The 24224-nt window shown below is 45.7% G+C and overlaps 2 protein-coding genes across 3 annotated transcripts in view; one reads left to right on the forward strand and one right to left on the reverse strand.

Moving 5' to 3' along the window:
• Positions 1-1648: 1648 nt before the first annotated feature.
• Lzic (leucine zipper and CTNNBIP1 domain containing) lies at positions 1649-14886 on the reverse strand. Of its 2 annotated transcripts, none has more exons than XM_055615081.1 (8): positions 14812-14886; positions 14388-14545; positions 13404-13512; positions 12174-12309; positions 11738-11836; positions 8065-8160; positions 7488-7569; positions 1649-6339 (listed from the first exon to the last, which is right to left on the reverse strand). In XM_055615081.1, the coding sequence occupies exons 3-8, from the start codon at positions 13502-13504 to the stop codon at positions 6281-6283; spliced, it is 573 nt and encodes a 190-aa protein (XP_055471056.1). In that variant the 5' UTR covers positions 13505-13512; positions 14388-14545; positions 14812-14886; the 3' UTR covers positions 1649-6280. The 2 variants fall into 2 exon arrangements, with proteins under 2 accessions (XP_055471056.1, XP_055471057.1); XM_055615082.1 differs by lacking the exon at positions 1649-6339 and adding an exon at positions 6763-6883.
• Positions 14887-15098: 212 nt separating this feature from the next.
• Positions 15099-24224, forward strand: part of Nmnat1 (nicotinamide nucleotide adenylyltransferase 1) — a 19488-nt gene continuing 10362 nt past the window's right edge. The window contains exon 1 of the mRNA XM_055615079.1: positions 15099-15258. The gene's annotated coding sequence lies outside the window, so the exon portion shown is untranslated. The remainder of the gene's footprint in view (positions 15259-24224) is intronic.

Here is a 24224-nt window from a genome sequence, read left to right on the forward strand (position 1 = left end):
TTCAGGACTGGCTGCGAAGCCCTCCTCTGTGGCCTAACAGGACTGCTCCTCCCTTGGGGGGTGGGGAGGTCAAAGAGCCAGTCATTGAGTTCCTGTTAGAAATAGTCCTTATTCCCCTCACTATGAGAAACTAATTGGTTACTGAGCTACCACAGGCTACATCTGAGCAGAGGTTCTAGGTTATATCCATACATGGTCCTTGGTGGAGTATCAGTCTCTGAAAAGACCCTGTGCCCAGATATGTTTGGTCCTTGTGGAGCTCCTATCCTTTCCCCATCATACTAACTCCCCTTCTTTCATATGATTCCCTGTACTCTGCGGAAGGTTTGGTTATGAGTCTTTGTATCTGCTTTGAAAACACTGCTAGTTAGAGTCTTTCAGATGCGCTCAGTAGACTCCTGTCATACATTCAATGTGGGATCTTTGTATACTGATACAGAATTGAATTTATATTTGATTATAATGGTATAGATTTTTGTATACTGATATAAAATTAAGGTTATATTTTGGTTACAACATGTATTAACTCTTTCTGAGGCATTGTACCCAGATGGCTCTTAAGGATGCAATGCTAAGTTCTAGCCCTTTAAGAAAAACCTACTATTACAAACTGTTTAGGATAATTAAGAAATTCAAGGTAATGTTAGTCAATCAAACTCATGGTCATGTCAGATACTAGTATAGTTTATTACAGAAATATGCTTTCTAGGTTGAACAGATAATAAGTAGCTAGAAACAAATGTTTGCCTATTCAGATATACTATAGATAGTCTTCAAAAACCTCAGAGACCTACAGAATATGGTGGTTAAGGATATTTTATTAATTTAAGGGTTTATTTTTTGGGACAATGAGACGGGTGTGCTCCTGGTAGCACCCCCCCCCCTACTTCAAAGAAGATGATGGACATTGAAGAATCTCCTTATGGAGTTTGTTTCAGGGGTGGCAAGCTAGCCACTGGGTGAGAAACTGCTGACAATACACTGTCCAAAACAGAAAAACTGGATGCAGAGAAGTCCACTACCAAGCTTTGCCAAGACAAGGTAAGCAATCCTTCATAATTCCTGCTTCACAGAAGTGTATCAGATATGTTGGGCCAGAAGGCTGAAGATGATGCTCCAACAGTTGCTGAGAAACTTGGGTGACTGTCCAGGTAGCTAGCTGCCTCTGTCATTTCTATTATTTTTGGTGGAAGCTGCTTGTTCTGCACTGCCTGGATACTCAGGTATTTATTCCTTCTCAAGTTTCTGACGGGGTTGAAAACTAGATAGATAGTCCCACAATTAAGCTTAGGTTATTTAGGATTTAAGATGTTTTTAGGTCTAAGAAGTTGTTTTCAGGAGGGCTGGAGAGATGGCTCAGTGGTTAAGAACACTGTCTGCTCTTCCAAAGGACCCGGGTTCAATTCTTAGCCCCCACATGGCAGCTCACAACTGTCTGTAATGCCAGTTCCAAGGGATCTGACACCTCCACACTAATGCACATAAAATAAAATTAAATAAATTATTTAAAAAAAGAAGTTGTTTTCAGTTTGATAAATCCAAACTGTGATAGAAAGTGATTTGGTAAGGAACTCTAAAGTCACCAAGATAGGTTAGAGCATTTTCTCCAAAGGTACCAAGTACAAATGGACTAGACACTCTTACATGATAGTTTTCATAATTGTTTTTATTGTTCATAGTTTATTATATAAGAGAAAGCTCCTTTTATTAGACTAAAAGAGGAAATGTAGAAAGAATCTCTTATGTACTGTATGGAAGCATCACCTGTCAATAAAAGCTGATGGCCTGCTAGCTGAGGCAGGAAATAGGAGGTGAGAGTCTGACAGAAGAGAGGAAATCTAGGATAGAGTCAGAGGTGGGAGATTTTTACCCAAAGACTCTGAGGATGGTACATGAAACCGAAGAAAGGAAACCAGCCACGTGGCACACATACACATAGTATAGAACATTTGGGTAATTTAAGTTAAAAGTTAGTCAAGAGCTTATGGCCTACACATTTATTCATGAATAATAAGGTCTCAGAGTCATACTTTGGGAACTGGGGTACGGGAGGAACACCACGCAGTTATATAGGTGAGTGCCTGGGACTCCCGGGCTAGGCAGTCTAGCCTAGACTTCAAGCCCGAGGCCAACGAGAGACGGACAGACTTCCTGAGGATGCCACTGCATCTCGGATGTGCTCTTTGGATGAAATTTTACAGTTTCCCTCCCTCTCCCTCTGTCCTTGTCCACTATGGTTTTGGCAAATGTTCTACCACTAAGATATACCCCCCAGCCCCAGTTATTTTAGCCAGTCAGAGGATGTAAGCAAAGAATTTCTTACACACAAATGACAAAACATTAAGATGCTTCCTACTGACAGCCTCAGACCTCTAACTGCTATTTATGTGGACAGCATGATTTCTCTGGACAGTATGACCCTTGTGATCAGGGTCCTGTCAGCAACATGGTGTCTATTCTTTGAGAAAAACTTCAAAATGGAGTTTGAGTTAGGATGTCAAAGAGACATACACGCAGGGATTATATACTAGGGCCATGCTTTTAGTTGGCTTTTGGAAACTTGATGAAATATTGAACACATTTCTCCAGTTTCTAGGATCTCTTTTGACCTGCAGGGCTAGAAAGAATGGAAGAAATTAAAGGGTGCAATTTGTTTCTGGGAGTCTTTGGAAATGCTGACAGTTTTAATTTACATATTAATACTAATTAATACATATATTTTGAGAGGCAAAGTAACAGAAAAGTCTCTGTGACAGAAAGAATACAGAGGAAAAAACAATGAACAGCAGGCAGGAAGGTGACTGACAGCTGCGAGTGACAGCCGGGTTCACTTACACGGTAGTAACTACAGCTGTCTCTTCACTTACTGCAATGAGACACAAGTCAATGGAGGACTTTCACAGTCTTTTATTCACTAAAGATGCCTTTCCTTGTGTCTGCCTTTAGTAAAAGGCCTAACAATCAAAGTTAACAAGCCGCCCTGAAGCCTTGGTTTCTCATGGGGAACCTATCTGTCTAGAATACCTGATTTACCATTCACAAGAGCAAACACAATGCTGAAACAGAGAATCTGCTTTCCCTTACTAGATTTTACTAATAACCCACTTAGACACTCTTTCATTGGAACACTTTTTTTTTTTTTTTTGCTTCAGCCCAAATTCTTAGAAAAATGAAGAAATTTATTTACTTATTTATTTATAGACATGGATTTGGTATGTAGCCTTGGCTGGCCTGGAACTCAGAGACATACTGCCTCTGCTTTTCCCCCGTGCTAGGATCAAAGGTGTGTGCCACCATACCTGGCTTGAAACGCATGAATTTTCAGCAAAACATCCTGATATATGAATGTTAATGGGCTATCTGCTGCATGTGACAGGACCGTCCAAGTTCCACAGATTGAAGAAAGTGTGCAAATGTGAACAGGAGACATGGCTGGCAAGCATTTAGTAACTGCACTTGCACAGAACTTACTGATGAACATGACATGGGGGAAGCAGATGTTAAACAGGGCTAAAGTGAGCAGCTGAATGGTGGATTAGAGCCAAGGCTAGCGTGTATGTATTAAGGGAGAAAAATGCGAAGTAACTGTATAAGGCAGGTCTTAGTGGTGAAGACCTACAGAGTGAAGGTCCATAAGATGAAGTGACTGCGGCCTTGAGTGTCAGTGCCTGTTAATGGAAGGTGACTTTAAGTACACTAGACAGATGTGACCCGCAGTAAGTACCTCACTACACTGATCTGCTTGTTTGTTGGCTCCTTGCTTGAGAAGAGGTTTTCCTAAGAAGCCCTGGCTGGCCTCCATCTCTTCATCCCCAGGTCTCTACCTCCCCGAGCTGGGGTTATGGTGGATGCTACAATACCTAACCTCCTAGTGCTGTTCTTTAAGAATGTTTAAGGAAAACCAACATTAAGGATTCCAGACTGACGTGAGTCTCTTTCAAAATAGCCCTAGATTCCTTCCTGGTTTACTGGGGGATCATGAGGTAAAGGATAATCTTGCTACAGCTTAAAACTCAACATAATTTTTTTTGGCTTGTTTTTGTTTTTGTTTTTGTTTTTCAAAACAGAGTTTCCATGTGTAGCCCTGGCTGTCCTGGAACTCACTCTGTAGACCAGGCTGGCCTTGAACTTAGAGAGATCCTCCTGCCTCTGCCTCCCAAATACTGGAATTAAAGGCATGCACCACCGCCATCATAATAATTCTATCACTAGGTACTGACCCAACAGAAAATGAAAATCGGAGTCCAACAAGCACAGTGTAGAAAATGTCTGTAACGGCACTGTTCCCAAAAACTGAAGGGTGAAAAGCACTCATGTGCTCATCAAACACGCAGCGAAACAAATGCAGTATTTACACAGTGAAGCATTATTCGGCCATAAAAAAGGAATGAAGTGTTGAAGTGTTACAATGTGGGTTGGCCTTGTAAACACTGCCCGGCGGGCGTGAAGAAGCGGGATGTGTAACAAGGCCACCCAGAGCACAATCACGTGTGTTCACATTATCTACCAGAGAGGTGAGTCCGCAGAGAATACAGAGTGCACCAGCGGATGCTGGAGGGGCGAGAGGAAGACACTGTGGAGCAACTGCTTCCCAGATCCAGGCTCCCTGCATGGGTGATGGAGTGACTTGGCCCTAGGTTGCCAGCTGCACAGCGTTACTGAGCCTACACTGTGAAATGTGACTTCTGTGGTACTGTGAATGTCCTCACTAGGAAACGGTGGTGGCATATACACAGCACCATTGGTTATCAGCCTTTCTTGGTGTACTACATTTCAGTGAGTGATAGTCACGAGACAGTGAATGAAGCAGCCCAATGAGAAGCCATAGCAGCGTTCATCTGCAGTACCAACTTCCTGGGAGGGGGAGGGGAGGAGAAGAGGAGGAGGAAGCAGAGGGGTGGTGGCGGCGCAGAGAAGAGTTTGAGCCTAAGACTCCAACATGGGAAGACCCTTCCAATTTTTATTTATTTTGTGTGTGTGTGTGTGTGTGTGTGTGTGTGTGTGGTGTGTGCGCGCGCGCGCATGTGTACGTGTGTACACACATGGGCCATGGCACATATGTGGAAGTCAGAAGACAACCTGTCAGTTCTCGTCCTTCACCAGGTGGATTGGGGGACTGAACTCTGGTCATCAGGCTTGGCAGCAAGCACCTTTACCCACTGGGCCATCTTGCTAACCCAGAGATCCACCTCTCTCAAAAAATCCAAAATACAACATTAAAAGTTCCAAATAAGGCATTTACATAGCTGAGGTCCCCTAATTTGTCCAGTTGGCAAAGCACCTAGTAGAATTTAAGTTTATAAGAAGCAGTTAAAATGTTTTTACCTTGTATAAAGAGAAAAAATAAACAAAACACTGAGAAACACAGAAAGGATCACAATCCAGACAACACGTGGGCAAGGTCCGTGTGTGGACTTGGCCATCAGGAAGAAACGTGCTTTCCTTACAGCTTATTTTGTGTGTCTCCCCAACTGCACAGTTGATACTAACTTACTGTTACCACCCTCAGAGTTGACAGGAGGTCGTAGGGAGAGGGCCAGGGCTGCCACTTCCTATTGCCTCCCCACTGAGAGAAGGCAGGAGGTTAAGTTACTTCAGGAGGCTCTCAAAAGGGCTCCATTGTTGGTTGTTAGGAATCCAGAGATACAATGGAGCCCATTCATGCCGCCCACTCACAGGCTGGGAACAGTCCCTCAGTGCCCATTCAACTCTAGGTTAGGACACTGCATTTTCAAACTTGCACAAATACAAGTTAATTATTTAAAAAAAAAAAAAAACAAACAGTACAGAATAAAGAAACAAAACTAGGAGTTCAGGACACCTGAGCCATAGCCCCAGCTCTGTCTCTAGTGTGACTTTAGACAGATCATATGCTCTTTCTGGGTAAAAATGAAAACTTTCTAAGAGTCTACAGATACAGAAGAGCTATGACATCACTGTGCTGCTCACCCCAAGGCGTGCAAACGAGAATCAGGACAGGATCACTAGCTCACAGCTTTCACTCCTATCAGCACTAAAAACAAGACAATCTTAACAAAAACAAACCACAGTGAATGAAGTCCCTGTGTCCCAACAAGCCCAGGGTCACTGAGGACGGGAGCCCCACATAAAGCAGGACGAGGACCCCAAGCAGAAGCCACACTGTGTTTCCATGTCACCTGTTCTCGGGCTGTCGCTGCATTTTGACAGTCTCTATTGCTTTGCAGTGCGGCTGAGTCCTCAGGATGAAAGCACCGTGCGCAGTAAGGACGGGGATGGCAGCACCAAACCTGCCACAGCATCATTTCTTGGCTTTTTCCACCTCAAACCCTGCCAGAGCAAGGACCTTGTCCCCAGAGCCTAAGGAAAAGGCACAAAGTAAGAAGATCACTTCGGATGCACTTATAGCCTGGGTGGTGCGGGGTGGGCCACACGGAACAGAACCAGCTGTGCTAAACCATCCAGCCCAACAATGGCTTACTGGCTAGGAAGGCTAATTCAGCTCTAGGTGTGAAAGTGAATGTAAAATCCTAATTTACTTTTGCGGTTACATGTTGGTGAAAGGTGTTTTAAGACAGGCTGCCAAGCTGGGAATACTGGGGCTGAAGAAACAGCTCAGTGGTGAAGAACCCTTGCTGGAGGACAGGTCTGGTTCCCCGTGTACACACAGTACTCCACGAGCAGGGGCCCCCGCCCTCTTAGGAACTCCTAGGGCACCATACACAAGTAAGCAAAACACTCAGGTATGTAAAATGTTAAAATAAATAATTCTCAGCCAGGCAGTGGTGGTGCACGCCTTTAATCTCACCACTAGTGAGGCAGAGGCAGGCAGATCTCTTTGAGTTCGAGGCCAGCCTGGTTTACAGAGTGAGTTCCAGGATAACCAGGGCTCCACGGAGAAACCCTGTCTCAAAAAAACACAAATAAAATAAATAAATAAATTCATTAATTAAAAATAAATAACTCACAACCACCTGTAAGTCAAATTCCGGCAATCCAATGCTTTTATCTGGCCTCTCTGGGCACCTGCACTCATATGCACAAACCCCCACACAAACATAAAGCGAATTAAAAACAAAATAATTCTGTCACTCTAAACTCAGGCATGTTCTGTCAGTCTAGAGCTGTAGTCTAAGCTTTCAGAGACACACAAGGTCCTAGGCTCAATCACCAACGTCACCAAAAATGGACTTCTCCCTTACAGATTCTTCTACGATTGGAAGTTCCTTCAGTTTCCTTTAATAAACCCACATTTACTCAGACAGACAGACAGAAGAAAAGTAGTAGCTGGGTGGCAGTGGTTCGTACCTTTAATCCCCGTAGCTGGGAAATAAAGGCAGGTGAGTTCGAGGACAGCCTGGTCTACAAATTGAGTCCAGGACAGCCAAGAACTATACTGAGAAACTTGGTCTCAAAAAAAAAAAGAGGAAAAGAAGTAAAATCAAGCCAAGAGGAAGGGGACACAGTAGAGGGAAGGGGAGGGAGGAAGAATGAGGGTACTCACTCACCGAGGTCTGTGGACACTTTTTCAAACTGGCTGAGTACAGCACCTGCATTGGCGGACAGGAAGGCCTCATCATCCTCTGTCAGCTACACAGATGGGACAAAGACCAGTGAGTGCATGCACACTATAGAGCACGCCCTACGAGCCACAGGGAAGAGGTCCATGCCTGCAGGGGTAGCTTAGCAGTTGAAAGCACTCACTGCTTTTACTGAGGAGACAGGTTCAGTCTCTAGCACCCACAGGCGGGCTCATAACTACCCGCACCTCCAGCTCCAGGGGGTCCAAAACTGCCTTCCACCATCCTCGGACTCTCGGCACACACGGACATACTGTGCATGCGCACAAGCACACAAAACACTCACACCACACATGGCCTAAACTTCACAACAGTTACAAAGTCTTCTCAGGCCACAGGGGTGGTGGCTCACAGCTTTAATCCCAGCGCTTGGGAGGCAGGCGGATACTGAGTTCAAGGCCAGCCTGGTCTACAAAGTCTTAGGTCCCCAGACCACATGACAGGGCAGTTCGGGGACAAGTACAACACAAATGTCCTACCTAGACAGAAGGTGAAATGCCAGTACCTTCTCTCCGAGCTTTCTGAGAGCAGTGAGTATCTCCACCTTCTGCTGGGTGTACGGGGCTCTGTCCAGCTTCCCCACCATCAGGTCTCTATCCATCTAGAATGGACGAATGCAGAAAAAACATGAGCAAAAATAAAACATTCTATGTAGAGAATTCAGCTTCTCAGACCTACTTCTTAAAACAAAAAACCACAGAAACAAGATGAGACATAATGGTAGTGGCTCTAGCAGGTCAGTTTTTGACATTTTTCTTACACAGGGTTTTCCTGTGTAGCCCTGTCTGTCCTGGAACTCACTCTGTAGACCAGGATGGCTTCAAACTCAGAGAGCCACCTGCCTCTGCCTCCTGAGTGCTGGGATTAAAGGTGTGCGCCACTACCACCTGGCCTTGATTTAAAAAAAAAATCACCTTCACTTATTTGATCTGTGCGTGCACATGCATGGCCGGGCCTTCCCATGAAGTCAGAGGACAATGTGGGTGTTGGTCCTCTCCTACCATCAGGGTCGAGAGATGGAAACCAAACTCAGGTCAAGCCATTAGGCCTGGGGACAGGTGTCTTCACCTGCTGAGACATCTTGCTGACCCATAACAGTTTTTACACTTCTTACATTCCATTTTTGTTTTTCAAAACAGAGTCTCAAGTCTGCAGCTCAGGCTGACTTCAAAATGTGTTGGTGACCCTCCTGCCTCAGCCTCCTGAAGTGCTGAGATTACAGGCATGAGCCACTGCATCAGAGCAGTCTGAGCAGTTTTCAGTTATGAGTATCTCTCTCTGTGTGTGTATGTGTGTGTGTGTGTGTGTGTGTGTGTATGTGTGTATGTGTGTGCGCGCTTCTCACATGAGGAGCTCAGAGGGCAACCATGTGGTGTCTGTTCCCTCCTTCCACCTCCACATGAGTCCCAGGGACCATCATGCACTGAGCCATGTTGCTGGCTCCTAACTCTGAACCTGCAGCACAAACACCATTTAGGCAGAAACTCCACTGCAGCCAAAAGCTCCCACTGGCAACAAGCTGTTTTGTAAGAGTTTTTGTTTTTTATTTGTTTTTAAAACATTTTTAAAATGTATTTATTTTTTAAATTTATGAGTGTTCTGGCTGCATGCCAGAAGAGGGCATCCAATCCCTTTATAGATAGATGGTCATGAGCCCCATGTGGGTGCTGGCGATTGAACTCAGAACCTCAGGAAGACCAGCGGAGACAGGATTTTTCTTTGCCTTCTCTTTCTGAATTTTATCTATTGCTGTGTGTGGCTGTACATGTGAGCAGGTATGCCACAGCATGCAAGCAGAGGTCTGAGCACAGCTTGATGGAGCTGATTCTCTCCTTCCACATTTACACGGGTTTCAGGGGTTGAACTCAGGTTTTCAGGTTTGTATGGCAAGTGCTGGTACCCACTGACATTTCACCAGACTAGGATTTTTTCTTTTTTAAGATTTATTATGAGTCGGAGTATTTTCCCTGCTTGTCTGTCTGTATGTGCACTGTGTGCGTGCAGTACCCTTGGAGGCCAGAAGAGGGCATCAGAACCTTTCCAATCGCAGTTACAGACCCATGTGCTCTGCCCAGGTGCTGAAACTGAAGCCAGGTCCTCCACAGGAGCTGTTTGGCTCTTAGCCACTGGGCTGTCTTTCCAATCCCTTTGAGGCAGGCTCGTACACAGCAAGACGGGCTCAAACTCACTATATGTAGCCAAGGGTACCCCTAAACTCCTGATCCTCCTGCCTCCATGTCCCTCCTGCTGGGATTAAAACATACCCTGCTTTTTCTGGCTAAGAGATGAGGTTTTAAAAGGAACTCAGTCTCTGGTTTGAATGGGGTGACCAACACCAGACTCCTGGGAGCCATGCTCAGCAGTGTCCTTGCTGGCAGGAACACAGGCGGGCACTGCACTGCCACTATTCTACATGCTTTACACTATTTGTTTTCTTTTGAGACCACTTCACTCTTCAGCTCAACCTGGTTTAAGCTCAGTATGCAGCCCAGCGGGCCTCGAACTCAATCTTCCTGTCTCAGCCTCTCAAGCGTTAGGATTACAGGTGTGAGCCACCTTGCTCTAAAAAATCTTAAAATGTATTTAATTTTGATTCTGCTGGAGTTTTAATCCAGTGTCTTGTTCAGGCTTGGCAAGTACTCTACTGCTGAGCTCTATGACTGGCCTACTTTTTTTTCATATTTGTTTGTTTGCTTGTGTGGCACTCAGAGGACAATTTTCAGGAGTCAGTTCTCTCCCCCAGGTGGTCAGGCTTGATGGAAAGCACCATTACCCAGTGCACCTCACTGGCCCTATTTATTTATTTTTGAGACAGGGTCTCTTACATTGTCCAGGTCAGCTTCCTTCCTCTACGTCCCAAGGAGTTGGGACTGCAGCCAGCATCTAAGTGTCATCAAACCCACATGACAACAAGTAGAAACTGTCATAATCACCTTCTTACAGATAAGAAAGCCAAGGTACAGGTTCTATAAAACAACTTGCCAAAGGTCATAAACCCCACCCAGTATGTACAACAGGAACTCAAGCTCAACCAATCTCATCTATGCTTTTTTTTTCCATGTGTGTGTATGTGTGTGTGTGTGTGTGAGAGAGAGAGAGAGAAAGGGAGAGAGAGGGAGAGGGAGGAAGAGGGAGAGGGAGGGAGTATATGTGCTCCTATGATCACACAGGTGCATATTTGGGTGGGAGGCCAGGGGTCAATGTTAGGTCAATCAATTCTTAATTCCAGCAATCAAGTCCTAAATTGCTCTCCACTTTATTTTTTGAGACACAGTCTGTCACTGGCAAGAGCCCCAGGATCCTCTGGTCTCTATCTCCCAGTGCTGCCTCCTTAGCACTTTATGAACCGAGCCATCTGTCCAGTTTACTATTCTACTGAATTAAGTGTACATGGAAATTACCTGCTGGTCCATAATTATATTCAAATCCATAAGCAGATTTCTGAAAGTATCAGGCCACCCCCCACTCCCCAAAAAAGAAAGAAAAACATTGGACAGTGGTGGCACACACCTTTAATCCCAGCACTAGGGAGACAGAAGCAGGCAGATCTCTGTGAGTTCAAGACCAGCCTGGTCTGCAGAGTGAGTTCCAGGACAGCCAGGGCTGCACAGAGAAAAATAGAAGAAAATGACAACAAAAAAAGCTGCTCGGCAGACAGGAGCCACGGTTCAGTGGTTAAGAACTGTGTCCTGCTCTTTCAGAGGACCTAAGTTAAATTTCCCCCACGTACATTGGGCAACTAACAGCCTTCTCTGATTCCAGCGCCAGGGCATCTGAGCCTTTGGCTTCCCAGGGCACATGCACACACGCACTTAAATAAACACACACATCATTTAAAATAATACAAACAAATCTGAAAAGAAAAGAAAGTGCATACACAGAAGGAATGCTGATGCTGAATTCCCAACAGGACTTCAAGTTAGGGCCCCAGATGGTAAGGACAAAATATTAAAGGTGGAGGCCAAGTGGAAGTGGTTGGAGGTGACTTAAATACCCACACAGTGTTTAAATATTCATTTATAATTAATCATAATTGTCCAAGGCACAAATGTCAGAAAATTGAGGGTGGCTCTAACACCAACTGGCCAGTTTTTAAACAGCAGTTTAGCACAATGAGTCCAGTCACGGGCGAGGAAGAAAAGTACATACAGCAACCAGGTCAGGGTGAAGAGCTTTACCTCGGCTAACCTTGTCCGAAGTTGGCCTGGTTGTTTCTTTGCAAACAATCTGATGACTTCAGGTGTTTTAAAGGCCTGGCTGATAGCTGCCTGAATAGCCTAGAAACACAGGAACGCAAAAACTAACCAAAATATTCCACACAATTAGATCCACAATATTTGACTATCTCAGTTGAGTCTTATTTAATAAGTTTTGGTACTTGCAATCGGTTTTCAACTGCCATTTCTGAGCTTGCTACTGGAGCCAAGTAGACACAGAATCGAGAAGCTGTCTGGCAAACACAGCACTCTTTCTTTCTTCTGAGGTGTTAGAGATAGAATCTAGGATCTTGTACATGCTAGGCAAGTACATTTTCTATCTGAAACATGCCCACCAAACAAGAACAACTCACACATTAAAAAAATAAAAAAGAACCCATCAGTAAATTCCTCTTACCAGCTGCATCCCACTGAGTTCATCTACCAAAGTCATATTTCCTGACATAATCTTCTTCAGGGAATCGTTGAACTCACTCAGCTGCTCCAAAGTTTCTTTTTTAGTTTCCTCATATTCGTCTGCATCGAGCTCCTCCCTAGGTCACAGTTCACATCAGAATGCAGAAACATACAGAAGTCTAAGTCTGAAAATTTTCATGCTCATTCTAGAACAGGCTGAAGGGAAATGGATGCTGCCGGTGGGACACGCATCCACACAGTTACACTACCGGCACTTTCACTGTCTTTCAGTGTGGTTAAACTCGGGGATGAGAGCATGTGATCTTCCATTGCCCGTGAACAGATTTTACCAATATGAGGCACACGACAAGCCCACAGTGACTTCTCCTCAAGCAATCAAGGGCATAACGTTGGGCAAGGCAGTGGACACAGGCAAGCCTCAATGTGTCTACACAACTTCAGAAAATTATAGTACCATCCTACTAAGATTTCTATAAGAAGTAAATGAAACAAACTGCCTAGCATCTAGTAACAGCTAAGTAGCTGCAATTAGCCTCAGACTCATCAATGGTAGGATTATGTTCCGTGCAAGTAAACAGCAACGCACCTGTCCTCTGAGTAAAAGGTTGCTTTTATTCTCTAAGCAAGCTCGTTCAATATTTACTGCAAGGAACAACAGCCCGGAGCAGTGAACGCTCACTCTGGACCAAGCACTGTATTATCCTTCACCTTAATGCTCATAACATCTTTGAAAGGCCATTAAAGACTACAATTAACAGTTTGCTTGTTTTCTTCTGCTTTATTGAGACAAGGCTGGCCTGGAGCTCACCACATAGGCAAGGACCTTGAGCTCCCAGCCCAGCTGCATCCTCCTCCCAGGTGCTGGAGTGCACCCTCCCCCCGCCCTTCTTCTTCGATGCTGGGGATTGGGTCCAGAGCCTCAAGCATGTTAGGCGCACACGCATCTATGGAGCCATGCTCCCAGCACAATCATTAGCCAGGAGCTCGGCCCAGGCAAAGTTGTCTTAAATACGGAAGACAAAGTAAGCTTTATTTCCAGGAGGTTAAGTATTTTAAGTCTTTCACATCCTGGACTTTATGACTCCAACAGGCAAAGTACTGTAAAATGCTACAGAGAAGACCACAATCATACGCGGGCTTGCATCCATGGAGCTTGAACTCTCCTCAGAAACAGGCATTTACAGTGAACAACATATAATTGCATAATCACCTGCATTCCTCCAGATCCTGTAATTGCTGCATCAGTCTATCCAATTGTTCTTCTAAATTCTGCTTTAATTTGCTTGTCTCTGTCTTTCCTCTGGAAGCCATTTTAATCACTACAAGAACAATAAACCCACAATATAGCACACTGTATTTTGTTACTTTAGGAGATCCAACATATCAGTGCCATTCAAAATTTAAAAAATCTAAAATTCTCGTCAGTGGTGGCACCTTTAAGCCCAGCACTTGGGAGGCAGAGGCAGGTGGATCTCCGAATTCAAGACCAGCTTGGTCTACAGAGAAAGTTCTAGGACAGCCAGGGCTACACAGCGGAACCCTGTCTTGAAAAACCAAAAAAGAAAAAATTAAGAAAATACAAGATAGCCTGGCATAGTGACGCACCTTCAGTTCCAGCACTCAGGGAGGCAGAGGCAGGTAGATGCTGTGAGTTCAAGGCCAGCATGGTCTACAAACAGTCCAGAAAAGCCAAGGCTATACAGAGAAACCCTGTCTCGAAAATAAAAAGAAAAGAAATGAATATAAAAAAAATGAATATACTATTTCTTGGATTATAGGTATGTTCCAACATGCATAAGACGTTTTTTTCAGAATAGGGTATTGAATCCATTCATTCCTGCCTAGAGAAGCACTCTACCATTAAGATAAATCCCCTGCCCAGTAAGTTACTAGTGTTTAATAAAAAAATTCTATCTCTTTTGGGAGGTGTGTGAAGAGCCAGTATGCTAGTTACGCACTCCAGGCCACACCTCCCAAACCTCAATAGTGTCAAGAAGCAAAGTTATTTCGAGTAAATTTCAGGGAATATAGATGCTTTTTTTAAAAAGCTTTAACCACACGTTACAGATTTGGGCAAGATTTAACTCACTTGCACCACCTAGCATTGAATAAAAGTGGTGAGTTTTCCTTGAGACAGCTGCAGTGGCTCTCAAATACTGTCATCTTGGAGTGGAAAGTATTCACTCATGCTTACCAGGCTTCTAGCGGTCCCTACTGTGTCCGGTGCTGACTGGTCTCAAACTGCACAAATCGCCAACGTCGGAGCTCCGAGTGTCATCAACTTGAGGAAAGCGGAATTGCTCGTCGGGTTTACAGGAGGCTCAAACTTCAAACCTCCTAGGGTGGAGTTAGCTAGAACAAGGGCAACTATTACGTAGTTTTATTTGCTAGTTATGAACTCTGCCCCACAGCCGTTCAAATAACTTCCCCTTAAGCAGCCTGTAATTTAAAGACACTCTCCATTCCCAGGAAGACGCAGGGGAGGGCAGTTAATCCCTGGACTATGCCTCCTGCATCTTTTTCTGAGGTTTCCTCTGGTGAGGCCACAGCACCCAGGACACGCCTTAAGGAAAACTGTCAAACCCAGAAGCCCGAAAAGGCAAGGACAGAAAGCACACCTTCTCGGGGCCGGAAGTGAGCAGCGCTCGGCCCAGGACCACCGGGGACACAACAGCCGCACGCTCGGACGCCAGTCTCCTCCCCGCGGAGGAACTGACGCTCCGGGCGGCAGGTCCCGCCGAGGCCGGGCTCCGGAAGGCCCGGCGGTCACCTGGGGTGGCGGGGAGTCCGACGCCCGCGAAACGCCTCTCTGATCGGAAGCAGGACAACCTCCTTCAGCTCTCGGACTCCCCGCCGGCCGCCACCAGCCGGTCCCAGTGTTTGGAACTAGGGCTCCGCCTACCTGACGGCCAGGGCCGGGCGGACCGCGGTGAACGAGCACTTCCGTCGGACACACGCGCTTCCGGCTGCGTGGGACCAATCAGAGCTCGGTCGCGGTGTTTCCTCGCAGGCGTCCGGGCGGAGGTTGCTCCTGGAGGACTAGGGCGGCTTGGCCTTAGAGCCTGGTAAGCACCCCACCCGCGGCCCTGGGAGGCCCGCCTTTGGACTGCAGCCCGGCGCCCTTTATTTTGCATAATGGCTGAGCCTTTAGAGTCCTTTGTAACGCTCCTTAGGGCCAGGTCTTCGTAGTCAACTCTTGCCCTTTAGTTCTATCTTGGAACTGAAAAGTTGGTAAAAATTTCCTGTGACCTTGGTGCAGGTCACTTAACTCTTTGGGGTGGCACGGAGTCTTCCTCTTTAGACGTGTGTCGAGAGCAGGCAACCTATGAACTTAGAAGGATGTGAGTGAGAGGCAATGGGGAAAACCTAGCTTTGTGAAGTACCTTCCCTCCCAAATAATTTTCAAATCTGGGAAAGAGCAGATCCACTTTCCTGAAAGCGACTTTCCGAGAACTAGGAAAATAGCTGCTGAGTGGACTTTTAAATGTTAGCAGGGAACTGAGTGGAGAGGAGGCTGTGCAGCCCTTTGGGACCCAGATCCTGAATGAGCCTCAAATGTTGGACATTGGACTACACTATTGGATTCTGGTTTTGCTTAAACGTGATTATTTCTATTCTCTGGTTCTTCCCTTTTTGGAAAGTATGAAACTTTTTTTTTTAACAGGAGCTCATGATTAAAAGACTTGGACTTTTAAAGAAATTTAGAACTTTAAAAGTATTGGAATTTTTAACGACTGAGAAATTTGAAAGTTGGCTTATGTTTTGTATTATGCTGTCAATATGAGACTTTGAGGACAATAAATTGAAAGGTTATAGTTTACAGTGATGTGTTTGTGTGTCAAGTTGAAAAGGGGTAGAGGTTCATAGTTAACTTTAACTGTTTACTGCAATAGCCTAAAGTTGTCTGAAAGGAAAGCCCAGATTGATTGAAGAAATGCCTAGATTGCGTTGGCCTGTGGCCATGTCTTCGGGAGACTGTCCTGTACATTGGTGGAGGAGGGCCCAGCTCACTGGGTAATACCATTCCCTCACAAGGGGGCCTGGCCTGTATAAGAAAGCCAGCTTACTGGGTGCTAGGCATTGGTGCATGCCTTTAATCCTGGCACTCAGTAGGCAGATGCAGGCTGATATGTGTGAGTTCACGCCAGGAGGCAGCATTCCTTGCTAGTGTCTGCTTAGGACTTACTGGAGCTCATACCCTGCCTTCCTCAGTGATGGCCTGACCTGGAATATAAAGCAAAGGACCCTTTCCTCCCTGAGTTGCTCTTGGTCAGAGTGTTCCATCATAGCAGTGGAGTGAGGCTCAGACACTGGCTGTGTGCGCTATAAAATAATTGGCTGTAATGATATGAAAAATTGTTGTAATAAAGAAATTCTCTTTATCCAAAACTTCATGCAATATAAAGAATCAGTAAATTGATCTTGTTGAAATAGATGGTCTGAATCACCGTGTCTGTTGAAGCTTTGCTTTGCTGGTTTCTGAAATAAATGGTTTTGGTTGTCCATGCTCATTTCAGCAGCTGTCATTGGCTCAGACACTAACGACCCTGGACCAGAAACTGAGGTTTATAGGAAGTCAGTGTAATGGTCTTGAAAGTACTGTATAAACGTTCGCTACTTTGGATGAATTTGTGATGGCAATCCCTTGATACCAGTTAACGAATTCAATTTCCTGCTTCTTCCTCACTTATTTGTGTTGAAAAGTAACTCTCCTCCATGAAGGCTGGTTTTGGCATGCTTCCTGCGTGGCTGTGGTGTGCAGCTGACCTTCCATGTAGGAACGGCAGCTAGGGGAGCCTCTTGTGAGCGGCTTGACAGTAAACGACTGTGCTGCTGGGGCAGGCTCAGTCAGCCAGGCATGTAACCGAGGCAGGAAACCAGCAGGACCACAGGCTGGCCTCAGACTGTTGGCTTAGCTTCTGTCCTTGGACATGACACTTTGGACAGCCAGATGAGCCCCATGCCAGAGAAAAGCACTGCAGGACAGAACACAGGATCTAATTAAGGTGGAGCAGAACTTGGGAGAATTATTCTTGCCAGGCACGGTGGCACACACCTGTAATCCCAGCACTCAGAGAGGCAGAGACAGGCAGATCATTTTGAGTTCGAGGCCAGCCTGGTCTACAAAGCGAGTCCAGAACAGCCAAGGCTGTACAGAGAAACAAAAAAACCAAACTATTCCTTCAAAATTTCGTATATAAATAAATAATAAATAAATAAATGTTTGATCATATTTGCCCTGTACCCTATTATTCCCCACCCACCCACATTAAACCTTTCCTCGGAACAAGTTCCTGTAGAGGAATTTTAATTCAGAACATGGCTGTTCCAGCCAGAGATTACATCCAAAGATATAGGCCTGTGTGATTGGGCTGGAATACAAACATGCCTTTAAACCAGGAGACAGAGGCAAGCAGATCTGAGTCCAAGGCCAGCCTGGTTTAGAGCAAGTTTCAGGTTTTAAAAAAACAAACAAAACAACAACAAAAAACACCTTAGATCCAGGCATGGTGGTACATGCCTTTAATCCCAAACAATGAAGGTAAAGTTAGTTTGTAGAAGGAAGCACCCATGTTTGAAAGGGATGTTTAATTGAGTAGCAGAAAATGTGACAGATCGGAGAAAGATTTGACGGAATGAGAAAGATTTGACAGAATGTGATACTCCAGTTCTCACGAGAAGAGAGAGAGCGGAAAGGGAAGAGAGAAGTGGCTGTTTTACTGGGACAGTAGTAGAGAGGTTGCAGAGAAAGAAAGAACACGGGTAAAGACTAAATGAGCCAGAGAATGAGGGGCCGGAAGATTAGAACAGACTGCTGGAGTTAGTTTGAAGCCAAGCAGAGCAATTCAGGGGCTGAGAGGAAAGCAATATTGAACAAGTCAGCTGGGAGAGGAGCTTGAGCCAGAGCAGCTGAGTTGAACCAGCCAGCCCAGAGCTCAATAAGAACAAAAAAGGGTGAGCGTATTAAGCAGTAAGTCTCAAAGGCTAAAAACGTTCTGGGCCTAGGTTAGCGGACGTAGGCAATAAGCCTCCCAAACAGCAATTACCTCAGGTGAATAAAAGTTACTTTTACAAGTCCCCTCCTACGTGTATGTCTTTTTTTTTTTCCCCTTTGTGGCCCAAAGGCTTTAATTAAGGTTGCCTACATGGGGGGGAGCAAGAGCACCTTGCCAGCGGCTACACCAGTGAGAAATCTGACTCCCTCTCCAGTAACCATTAACTGCCTATATCGAGGGAGGGGTGGGACCTTATGAGCCCCTCCTCTACCCATGATGATAGAGTGTTGAAAGGCCCAGTCCTGTGCAGGTCCTATGCAGCTAACTACTGCTGCTGTAAAAAGATCTAACTCTGAGACAGGCTCTCTCTATGTAATAGATTATATATAATAGATTATATAGTTCACTATGTAGATCAGGCTAGCCTCAGACTCACAGACATCCACCTGCCTCTGCCTCCCGAGTACAGCGTCTCATGTAGCTCAGGTGGGCCAGGAACTGGTTGGATTCCTGATTCCCCTCCCTCCTGCCACATCTGGAGTGCCTGGGATTACCAGCCTGTGTGCCACCACCTGGGCATAGGCAGCGCTGGCGGCTGAGGCCAGGACCTCTGTTGTGGGCCAGCACTCTGCCACTGAGCCATGTCCCCAGGAAACTTCTTTCTATCCCATCCCTTGCCTCCCCCTCCTCTGTTTAACATTGTTGTCTTAGAGTTCTGCAGTAAGAGGAGCCAGGCCTCCCTACATATGCTGATCTTTCTTGGTCACATGGTGTCTTCCCTTGAGGGGTCTGCAAGCGTCTGACCAGGATGGGCACCTGGGAAGTGGTTTTACTCACCTGCAGATACCACACTGCCCACCGACAGCAGCACAGATAAGTAGTAGAGTTCGGGGGTGGTTTTCTCCTGTATGAGAAGCATAAAGCCGCATCAGAAATACCGTTGTCATTTAGCCAGTGGTGGTTGGTTTCTGTTGTTGATTCAGGACAGGGTATCACTGTGGAGCTCTGGCTGTCTTGGAACTCACTATGTAGACTGGGCTGGGCTCAAACTCACAGAGAACTCCCAGCCTCTGGCCCCCAAGTGCTGGAGTTCACGGCATGCGCCACTGTGCCCAGCCTTGTTTGGGTTTTGATTTGGTGTTCTGCTACACAGCCCAGGCTGACCCAGACCTTGCGTTCCTGCTGCCTCTGCTTCTGACGCTCCACAGTCACGGCACGTGTTCTGTATCAGTCTTGTAACATCTGTATTGTCTTTAATAGTTATTTAAACTGTTCTTAGAGCCAGTGAGATGGCTTAGTGGGTAAAGGCGCTTCCACCGAGCCTGACAACCTGAGTTCAGTACTGCAGGAGACTGTCCACGCCACAGAGTTGACCTCTGACCTCCACATGCTTGCCATAGCATTGGTGTCCAAATACATATCAACCCACATAGTAGTGATACACTTTTTAATTTGTTAAAAGATAAAATTCTACTAAAGTGGAATTCACTCACAATAAGAAAATCTCAAGCCTAGTGTAGTGGAGCACGCCTTTCAGCCCAGCACTCTCGAGGCAGAGGCAGCTAGATCTCTGAGTTCAAAGCCATTCAGGGCTACATAGAGAACCCCTCAAAAAACAAGCAACAACAACAAGACCACTGTCACCACTACCAGCAACCACAGTCTCATGGGAATTTTCTAGGGAAGTGTTGGCATGGAAACAGGGTCTCATGCGTGCCAGGTTTGTTCTCCACCAATGAGTTATCCACCAATGAGCTACACCATACTCTCTAAAAACAGCTTCTTTTTTTGTGCATGTGTGGCATATTCGTGTGTGTGTGTGTGTGAGGGTGAGGGTGTACATATTTGTGCAAGTGTACTCCTGCATGTAGAGGCAGGAAGATAACCTCGGGCATCATCCTCAGGAACGCTCTTCGCCCCTTTTAGACTAGGCTGGCCCTGGGGCCCTGGGATCTGCCTGTCTTTGCCTTCCCAACGGTTGAATTACAGGTGTGCACCCTACACCCAGCTTTTTCCTGTGTGCTCTGGAGATCAAATTCATGTGAGACAAACACTTTGCCAGCTACATTCTCCCTATGCCCAAGAAAGTTTATGCCTTTTCTAGAGTAGCCACCATGCATCTGATTAGGAATTCCACGTCTGTCTCTATTTTCTGCATAAGTTGATAGTAAATATTGGAAAGCAATGGTTATCTGTAGCTAGGCTTTCAGAGTAAGGTGAGTCTTTTTAAATTCTTAAAAACATATCCAAACCAGGACTGGTGAGATGCCTCACTGGGTAAAAGTGTTTGCTGCTGAGCCTGATGACCTGAAAGGTCCGCAGAGCCCACGTAAAAAAATGGGAGAAAAGACCTGGCGCCCACAAGTTGTCCTCTGGTCTCTGTCCCAGTATTGTGGCATGCATACAATCACATACATAGACAAATTCATGTTACAAAAAGAAGAGAACATACACAATCTGACGCCAGAAGTGTTAACAGCACAGAGCAGACACCCTCACCAAAGGACCCCAGCCCGAAAACAGCCAGCGTCACCCTGAGAGCCTGTGGGCCCGGCTCCATCTGAGTAAGCAGCACGATGAGACCTGGAAGGACAGGAACAGCACTGCTGGTCGGGTCTCATTGGCTCAGACATGCTCTTTTTTGTTGTTTTGTTTTCGTGCCTTCAGACAGGTTCTTACTGTGTAGCCAGGGCTAGTCTCAAGCTCACAGTGTTCTTGTCTCCATCTCCTGAGTGCTGGGATTACAGCTGTGTACCCCTGTGCCCAGCCTCAGAAACACCATCTCTTGTTCATCATGATTATTTTTGTATTTATAAGAAGAGAGATGTTACTCAGAGGTAGCAACAGGCAGATCTCTGAATTTGAAGCCAGTCTGGTCTGCAGAGTGAGTTCCAGGATGTCCAGGGCTACCACTACTACAAAGAAAGCTAACATGCCCGTCGAAAAAGAGGAAGAGGAAAAAAGAAAGGAGAAAAATATCATTTCTTTTACTAGATTTCACCTCAGGTTTCACATTGTAATTGTGGGATAACTACAAGGGTTGCCCAGAAATTTAAAAGACTCTTTTCATCTAAGGTTGTTTTTTTTTTTAAGATTTATTTAAAAATTTATCATTTATACAATATCCTGCCTGCATGTCAGAAGAAGTCGCCAGACCTCACTATAGATGGTTGTGAGCCACCATGTGGTTGCTGGGAATTGAACTCGGACCTTTGGAAGAACAGCCAGTGTTCTTAACCTCTGAGCCACCTCTCCAGCCCCTGTTTTTGTTTTTTAATGAGGCTGACAATCAAACCCAGGGCATCACACACGCTAGGTGAGCATTCTACCACCAAGCTGCAACCCAGCTCACCATCAGAATTTTCCAGTGTGATTATTTTTTTCTTATGAGCCAGTCAGTCTGTAAGCACAAACAGCAGAAAACCTCTTAGCTGCTTCTGTTCCCACAGCATGTATCAAATAATAGCTGCCCACTGAATACTCTTGGGTAACTACACGCCTACCAAGTATGAAGAGGGTGAAGACCATGTTACCTATGACGTGTGAACATGGTAAAGATGATGTTCCTACCGACTGTGAAGAGGGTGAGGACGATGTCACCTACCAAGTGTGAAGATGATGAAGACTATGATGTTACTTACCAAGTGTGAATTGGGTGATGCCGTTGCCTAGCAAGTGTGAAGAGGGTGAAGACAGTGTTGTCTACCAAGTGTGAACAAAGCAAAGAAGAGGGCAAAGACAGTGTTACCTACCAAGTGTGAAGAAGGTGAAGATGATGCTTCCAACCAAGTTGGCCAGGAGAGGCTGACTGCAGTACCGGGAGGATCCGGGCCTGAAAGGCAGTGCACGGCCTGATGACCTTCACCTAGCACTCACCACAGGATTTTCTGCATTGCAGGCACACCAGGAGCCCCCTCATGCTCTAACCCCAACTCTAACAGTCGCTTCATCTTGGCTCCTGGTAGCTTGATAATGAACATTATTATTATTAGTTGAAACTGAGCAATAATCTTACTGGTTTGTAATCCTAATTTGATGATTTGGTAAAAATACTTTGTAGAAATTCTGTCCTTTGGGAGTAAAGAACTGTGCTGTGCTGTGCACAAAGCTGTGGTAGACTTGCCTTACGGATTCAGCACCGGCTCACGCCTTCTCTTTTGTCCCCGTCATGCCTGTAGATTTTCAGTTTTCAGATTTGTGTAGACATTTTTAAGACTGTGACCTTATTTTAAGCAAGCAGATTGTGTTTGCCTCGCTTCCTCAGTGGCAGTTGTTAGTGAAGAGTCTCAGCTCCCAGGCTAGGTGCCAGCCCTGATCTGAGGCTGCATATCAGTTCAGAATCCATGATTGACTGAGTGTGCCTGCCTTGCCCCAGGCCTGCAGACATTAGCTAATGCTAGGCCCTTGGGAATGGCCTCTAGGATCCAGTGGTGTCCTCACTGTCTCCCATTTAATGGCCTCTTATACTGGAAGTAAATATTTGTTAAAATTTAAACTTAATCTGTCCAAGTCTGCAACTCTCACTATGCTGAGATTTTCAAATCTACAAAGATGTAAACACGACTCCCATCAGTAACAGGAGCAGAGACAACGGGGCAGGCAGCAGCTATGCGTGTAACAGGAATTTCAAGGAGCCCTCACCCCTCCTGTGCACAGATAAGGCCTGCCTGGACCGAGCCTTACCTGAGCAGCACGCACAGCTGGAGGGCCAGGGTGCCGATCCCAAACAGGAGCACTGTCGCCTGGCTGCATGGGCACAGGGAGGGGAGGCACACCTTCATGACTTCAAGGAACCAAGTTCAAATTCTGTTTCATGCTAATTAAACCACAGAGACTTTGAAACCAGCAAGATGAGTTGCTGTGCACTCCACTTTCCAGTGAAACAGTGCCTGTTAATACCTAAGTAAACAATGCTGCCATTGTTCAGCTCCTGCCTGGTACCCGGCACTGCTGAGAGCAGTCGCCAGGAAATCTGTAGGACCCTGACTCCTTTCCTGTGATTCAGCTAATGTATGCAACAACACATCAATTATAGTAAGAAGTATTCATTCAAAATAAGCATAAATAGAAAAAACAAAACTACAAAAGGTAATATTTGCAATTGGATAAATGTATTGAATATCTTACATGCATTATCTTACTTAATATTCACAAAGTTCTATAAGGTAAGAACTATGGGTTCTCACATACACACCTTTTTCCTTTTTTTTTTTTTTCAAAATAGAATCTCACTGCATATCCTTGGATGGGCAGAAACTCCCTATAGACCAGGCTGGCCTCAAACTCACAGAGATCTGCCTGGCTCTGCCTTCTGAGTGCTGGGATTAAAAGCGTGCACCACCATTACTTACAACACAACACACTTTTTGGTTTTTGAGACAGGGTTTCTCCATTATAGCCTTGGCTGTCCTGGACCAGGCTGGCCTCACTCACAGAGAGCCACCTGCCTCTGCCTCCCAGGCGCTAGGATTACGGGCATGCACCACTATCCCCACTCCCCCCCCACCCTTTTTTTTTTTTTTTTTTTTTTTTTTTTTTTTTTAAGACTAAGTCTTGCTATGTTCCCCAGGTTGTCCTTGAACTCCTGGACTAAAGCAATCCTCCTGCCTCAGCTTGCCCTACACTGGGACTAGAGGCACATATCACAAGCCAGGGTCCTCATTTTAAAAATGGAGAAACCAAGGCTCAGAAAATTTTGAGTTGTCCAAAGACAAACAGCAGCAGTCAGTGACAGAGGCAGGATTGGAGAGCACACCCTGACAGCCTTGCCCCCAGTCTGGCTCAGCCACAGTAGCTGGATTTAGCCTGCCCACTACAGCCTGCAGGCCAACGGGAATCACTGCTCACTGCTGCAGACCTCTAGAGCCTTTGTTTGTTTTTTCAATGACCTGTAAGTAAAGCCTCATCGCTAAGTCCGTCTCTGCCCTCTACCTGCTGTATTCACTTCAGTTGTTCTTTTATCAGCGGGGTTAGGGCTGAAAGACTCCAGGATGTTCATAGAAAACATGTAATTGCGCTTCCAGGTGCAGTTTTTT

This window comes from Psammomys obesus, unplaced genomic scaffold (assembly GCF_907164565.1).
Source record: "Psammomys obesus unplaced genomic scaffold, mPsaObe1.curated_primary_1811, whole genome shotgun sequence".
Classification (NCBI taxonomy): Eukaryota; Metazoa; Chordata; class Mammalia; order Rodentia; family Muridae; genus Psammomys; species Psammomys obesus.